The sequence below is a fragment of the Centrocercus urophasianus genome, unplaced genomic scaffold, assembly GCF_019232065.1.
Source record: "Centrocercus urophasianus isolate 14NV4802_14NV808 unplaced genomic scaffold, USGS_Curo_1.0 seq_719, whole genome shotgun sequence".
NCBI classification, from domain to species: domain Eukaryota; kingdom Metazoa; phylum Chordata; class Aves; order Galliformes; family Phasianidae; genus Centrocercus; species Centrocercus urophasianus.
In genome coordinates, this window is record NW_024885332.1 from 5784 (window position 1) to 12129 (window position 6346).

Sequence of the window (6346 nt, forward strand, 5' to 3'; positions counted from 1 at the left end):
AAATCTGATTCAGCCCAAATTATTTGAGTGTTCTGTGGCTAGAGACCCCCAAGATGGACGAGTCTGTACCTGGCACTTCTGAAATGCTTCTGAAAAGGACAGCAACAGTTTCTAACCTCAACATGACTAAATTTCAGTCTCTGTGTTCCCAGACCCTCAAATCTGCTGCCAATTTTGCTTAGGTTGAACCCCCATGGAGCCTGTGGAGAAGCCTGGACTTAGCTGAGAAAACTGTGCATGCAGTCAGCATACATCAGGCTCTGGCTTGTTGCAGTGAGCAATGGCCATGCTAGCTCATGCACAACAGCACACTCATTGCCACCTAGCTGGCACGTGCAGGGCCAAGGATGTAGATGTTATCTACATCCTCTGTCACTGTGCTGTCTGCAGTGAGGTCTGCAGGACCAGTGCTTTCAGATGTGGTTATGCTGCTGTTTGTTGGCAGGTCCTGGTCTGGCTTTCATAGCATACCCAACAGCAGTAACAATGATGCCCGTGTCTCAGCTTTGGTCCTGCCTCTTTTTCCTCATGCTGATCTTCTTGGGACTGGACAGCCAGGTACAGCAAGCTAACCCTCCTCCTCCAACTCCTAAGTGTCTGTTGCCACTCTGCACACGTCTTCATGCCTGTGGGAAAGGATTAGGTGGTTATATGCTTTGCTGGTACCTCAAATACATTCTCCACACTGTCCACAGCTCTTTCACACCACAGATACTCACAGCCAGGGCTGAAGTGAGGCCAGTGGGTATATGTGGTGGCATCTCTGTTCGGCATCTTTATCTTCACATGTATGCGAGGGTGTCCCAGCACATCTCCATTTGGGGAGTGGTCTTGCATCCACCTCTTACCCTCCAGGAGGAAAACCCAGCAGAGCAGTGTGAAACCCTGGTATGCAGGCTCAAGGGGAGAGGGGGTGTCCTGGCCTGGCTGCCAAGCAGGGCATTCTGTTCAGGCTCTACTTCGTAGCACCTAAACCTTTGAACCTCCACTTCTCTTTGTTCCCTGAATCAAAGTCCCCTCTTTCCTTACCTTGTTGATTGTTCTCCTTCACGCTGGCCTAGCTGTCTTGGGAGAAGTTTCCAAGTCTTGAGGAGAAAAGGACAGTGAGCATGTTCTTGGGGAAGGGGAGACAGTAGGCTTTGTAACCTATATTCTCCTACAGTTTGTCTGTGTGGAAAGCATGGTGACAGCTCTCATTGACATGTTCCCGGGAGTGTTTCGAAAGAAGGGACGTCGGGAGCTGCTGATCCTGGCCATTGCGGTGATGTGCTACCTGCTGGGCTTACTGCTGGTCACTGAGGTAAGAGAGGTGGAGCTGGGCTACAACCAGACACCAGAAATCCTGCATGACTGCTCTGGAGGAGCACTTAGAGGCAACAGGCTTGTCTTTGATGCTTTTGTTTATCCTTTATTTTCAATGCATTAGCAGCTGTCTCTCAGCCACTGTCGCTGATGGTGTGATGCTCCTGCACCTGTTATGGAGCCACAGAGACAGCCCCTGCAGCTCGATAAGGCTGCCTTATGCAAATATCACCTTGCTCAAGCAAGCTGAGCTGCATATTCAGAAGCTGTTCTAAGGGCAGTGATCACTTGCTGGTTGTTTTGCATGAGAAGCAGGGTGGCAGGAGGGCAGGATGGGGTAATGAGTGCAGCATCATCTTGCCTCAGCCAAGGGAGAGCCTGTTGTCTCTGGACCAGAAGCAGCAGAGTTGTGTTGATGCAATGCCACGCATGTGATCAAGAGAGCTTCAACTGTGAGAAACTGAACTCAGGGATTCCATGGATTTGGTATGCCCCTCATGTGGAGGCATCTACACCCATTGTTGCAGCACACCACCTTATATGTGTTGGGATGAAGGGATTCCACTATTCTGTCAGTGGATAGAGTCCTTCAGCACCCTTGGAAAGCATCTGCTTGACTTCTGTTGGCATGGCTTTCTCTTTGGAAAACACACATGGAAATATGAGGCGACTGAATTCTAGAGCTAGCTGATGGCAAGTAGACAGGGCTCAACCCAAGAGATAGGGGCAGCGGGAAGTGATGTGCCTGCCATCATGGGGTATGGACCTTGAGAAATATGTAAACATGGGTGCAGGCAAAATAAGGTATCATCTGAATATCCTGGCAATCAGGATCCCCATTTCTTAGATGCAGAGATTTTCACTGTCATAGTGCTTTGAAGTAATGCTGGAAACTTGCTAGGTGATTAACAAACAAAACCAAACCAATAATAAAGTGCTCCTGTGGACATGGAAACCTGCTATGACTCCCTTTTCTCTACCTCTGTTACAGGGTGGGATGTACATCTTCCAGCTCTTTGATTACTATGCTGCTAGTGGCACATGCCTGCTATTCCTGGCCATTTTTGAAGTCATCTGTGTAGGATGGGTTTACGGTAAGTAGAGGGCAAAAACCTGTGCTGCTGCTTCTCAAGGCTGGGGCTGGGAAAGTGGAGGTGGATGGAGAAGATTCACCACTCCCTTAGGAAGCAAGAAAATGCTGTAATTACCCTCTTTCTTGTCTGGTTTCCAGTGTGTTTCCTCACAACATTTTTTAACTGCTCTACATTTAGAGTAGAAATGACTTTTCCATCTCTGAAACTTCCTTATCTTGTGTTACATTGCTGCTCTTTCCATTCATCCTGTGGGTTAGAAAACCAGCTACGGAAGAGTGACTGCTGTTCGTCAGACTCTGTTTCAGTCTGTACCCTGTACCTCTGGTTTAATCCTGCCAGTTTGTTTCACACAAAGTGCTGGAATACAGACTTGCTGTGTGCCACTTCTGTGATGATGCCCGCTTTATATTTTTCACGGGCTGTCCCAAAAGATGGCAGTCCCACGGGCTGATGGCAGTCCCAAAAGAAATGAATGGGACTGCCTTGGCACTCAGTGAGGACTGTAACCAAACCACGCAGGAGCAGAATTAGGCTGAGCTCAGTGAACTACCAGAAGGAAAGCAGTCACTTGTTGTTGTGCAGTAAGCAGAAAATCCCGTGGTATCCAGGAAGGTCTCTGCCCTGCTGAGCAGTGCATGAGCCCAACAGGCTGCAGTCCCCCTCACTGAAGTACATACTGAGGCTGGTGGTTTCCAGGAGAAGGGGTTAGTTTTGTGTGTTATGGAGCAGAGGCTTCCTGTCCTTGGCATAATAGAATCATAGAATCATTAAGGTTGGAAAAGACCTCCAAGGTCATCTAGTCCAACCATCAGCCTGTCACCACCGTGCTCTCTAACCCATGTCCCTCAGTGCCACATCCACATGCTTCTTGATATGGCAGTCCAGCATCTTCAAGGATAGCATAAAGTCATATAGATGAGATCAAACTGACAGCATCCTTAAAAATGGCAACTGCTGGCTCCTTGCTGCATCAGGTATTGTGCCCTGATCAAACTAAGGAAAACACTGCAGGCATGAGCATCATTCATATCTTTTTTTTTTTTTTTTTTGATAGCTAACATTGGATGTTTAGCGAGGAGTACATGGGGAGTATAGTAAGTTGGCAATGATATTTTCTGGGAATATTCTTCCAACTTCTAAAAACTTGTAAGTCAAGGATTTCCAGAGCTGAAAGTAAAATCTTCCTATTTATCTTCTGTATTTTTTTGTAGTTGGCTCATGTAAGCGTTTATCATCCAAAAAAACCCTACAGCAAGTAGTTCCACAGCTCGGTCTGTTGTGGTATGAGGTATCACAATCTTTTGCTTGTTTTGAACCTGCCACCTGCCAGTTCCTTTTTCTGCCCCACAGATCTTACTTCAGAAGAGACAGGAGGATAGTCACTCCACATTTGCTTTCTTTGGTATGTGTGGTTTTACAGGGTTTGCCATGGCTGTAGTGCACTTGCTGATAAAGATGTTCTCATGCCATATTCTCCAAACATTCAAACAAATCGAACCAATTTCTGGTCTGGAAAGACTTCTCTCTCACTGAAATAGGAGCAGGTTCTGCTGCTTCTGTTTAACCTTCCAGGGATGCAAGAAAAGTGTGTCTGTAGGAGAGATTTATTCTAGAGAGATATCCTGGGAGGGAAACTCAAGTGAGAGCTTGCAGTGCCAGACCTTGGCCAGATTTGAATTTAATCAACTTCTGTAAGTTCCCTGTGAGATTTCTAAGGAGAAGGAGATTTCCATCCATGCATAACAGGGCTTTGCTATCACCACCCTGAGCTACATTAAATTTACATTACAGTTTGCCCATTCTTCCCTCCTTCTGCCCTGCTCCTCGTGGCAAGTAGCCATTCCATGGGTCTGATTCTGGGCTGAAATGCAGACAGTAGGCTGAGACGGGCCATCTTAGTAGAAAAGATGTGCCTACTGCCAACTACTGCTTTTTTCCCAGCCTCAGAATTGGCAGGACCAAGCCTCTTGCTTACACTGTGAAGAATTACAACGTTTTCGCTAACACAAATACACGCTCTGAGTTTCCCCTCTCCCAGCACATACGCCAGCCGCCCACCACTTGGCAGCCTCCCTCTGCTGACAGGCAGATGCTCTTGCTCAGATCTAAGGCTTTCCTCACGTACTGCTCTCTGCCTGCACAAGGACCTCACAGCATCCTACCTGCCAATCCTGTTTGCTGCAGGGAGGGACAGAGGTGATTTGGTTTCTTCCCCCACCTGTGTCCCTTCCATTTTTGGCGACACAGCCCTCGTATAAGTGGGTACTCTTCTTGTGCACTCGGGCTGCAGCATGATGCCACAGAAACATGGTATGGGAGTGATGTTTTCGTTTTTCAGGCAGTCACAGCACGCATATTACGATAAGCTGTTGCAGGAGAAAGCATGTGCCTCCATCACTGCATGAGAGCTGGGGCTGAAGCCCTTTGAACTGTTTACAAAGCTAAAGCAAACTGATGCCAGCAGGCACCTGTGGGTGGCTGCAGGGTGAATCTGTGTTGAGCTGGTATAAATCTTCCTCTCTTGCTTACATACAGTGTGTCTACCAGCAGCAGCAGCGGGTTCCTCCTGGCTGGATCCTGCCCATCAGGCTGCCCTAGCTGAGTTTGCTTTATCCTCTTGGATGCCCCTGCTACAGGCAACCTCACATTGTTATTTATGGATTGCAAAGGCTCTTTAAAAGCAGCTGCTACCCAAATGGCACACAGTTCCTACAGTGCCCCAGCAAATATCCTGCCAGCATTTTCATGGTTTTGGCACAGGCGTGGGCACTGCAGGTTTGGGGCAGCAAGAGAGCAGACACAAGCTCAGAGCTGTGGCCTGGCACCAAGGTCATCATGTACTGACTTCCTGTGGATGAAATTCAGTACAGATGAATGCAAATAAATGCAGCTTGGGAGAAAAGATTTAAAAGAGAGAGTTTTGTCATAGGCTCTACACTAACAGTTCAAACAGGATGTACTGTATTGTGATTTAAATCGGCAGACAACCCAGCACCATTCAGCTGTTTGATCACCCTCTCCCTTCACTCGGGGGATATGGGACAGAAATGGAAAAAGATAGAACTTGTAGGTTGAGATAAAGACAGTTTAATCAGACAGAAAAATAAGAGAAAATTATTAATAATAATAATATACAAAAAAAAGTGATGCACAGTTCAGTTCTCACCACCAACTGACTGATGCGCAACCCATTCCCTGAGCAGCAGCTGTCCTCCCAGCCAACTCTTCTCCATTTTGTTGTTCAACATGACACCACATGGTGCAGCGGTGGCCAGTCTGCATCAGCTGTCCTGGTTCTGCACTCTGCCATCTGCTTCTCCCCCCTCACTGGCAGGGCAGCACCAGAAGAACACATGTGCTGGGCTCTGTGCAGCACTTCACAGTGACAATCAGAACATCAGCACGTTACCATTATTCTCATCCAGAATCCAAAACACAGCACTGTACCTACCACTAGGAAGAAAATTAACTCTATCTCAGCTGAAACCAGGACATATTGAGAAATATTTCCTGGACTATGTACTTCATCTGTGAAACACACTGTTTCTGGGTGGGGAAGAAAAGAAAAATCTTTGTCCCTTTCATTACTTGCAGTTGTTGTAAGCTACTTCCAATATTCTGAGAAGGAATGGGGACTGCACAAATCCTCTAGCTTCTAAGTTGCACAAAAAGCCAACGCTGAGTGATTGAACTGATGATTTCTTTAGCTTGATTACTTTTCCATATCCTGTGAAAAGCAGAACACGTAAAAGCTCCCATTACTGTACTTTCTGAGGCTGTTTGTGTCAGTGTCCATCGTGTTTCACCACAACACCCTACTGTTTGCCACAGTGGTCCTGGAAACAAAGGACCTGATGGGAATACTACAGAGAACAGGGATGGGAACAGGTGGACCCATGCTGTAACTAACTGTAAGGTTTGTGTTGTTTCCTTCCTGGAGAATAGACGTG

The 6346-nt window shown here is 47.1% G+C and overlaps 1 protein-coding gene across 1 annotated transcript; it reads left to right on the forward strand.

The window, feature by feature from the left end:
* Window positions 1–407: 407 nt before the first annotated feature.
* On the forward strand, window positions 408–2443 carry LOC122170551 (sodium- and chloride-dependent betaine transporter-like). The gene is made up of 3 exons (XM_042837504.1): window positions 408–558; window positions 1163–1300; window positions 2294–2443. The coding sequence occupies exons 1-3, from the start codon at window positions 418–420 to the stop codon at window positions 2402–2404; spliced, it is 390 nt and encodes a 129-aa protein (XP_042693438.1). The 5' UTR covers window positions 408–417; the 3' UTR covers window positions 2405–2443.
* The last annotated feature ends 3903 nt before the right edge of the window (window positions 2444–6346 follow it).

Bases quoted from the DNA above. Each gene is read 5' to 3' on its own strand.
- LOC122170551 (XM_042837504.1), top strand. From the start codon at position 418: ATGTGGTTATGCTGCTGTTTGTTGGCAGGTCCTGGTCTGGCTTTCATA. The intron at 559-1,162 runs GTACAGCAAGCT...ATTCTCCTACAG, and splicing joins TCTTGGGACTGGACAGCCAG to TTTGTCTGTGTGGAAAGCAT. The intron at 1,301-2,293 runs GTAAGAGAGGTG...CCTCTGTTACAG, and splicing joins GCTTACTGCTGGTCACTGAG to GGTGGGATGTACATCTTCCA.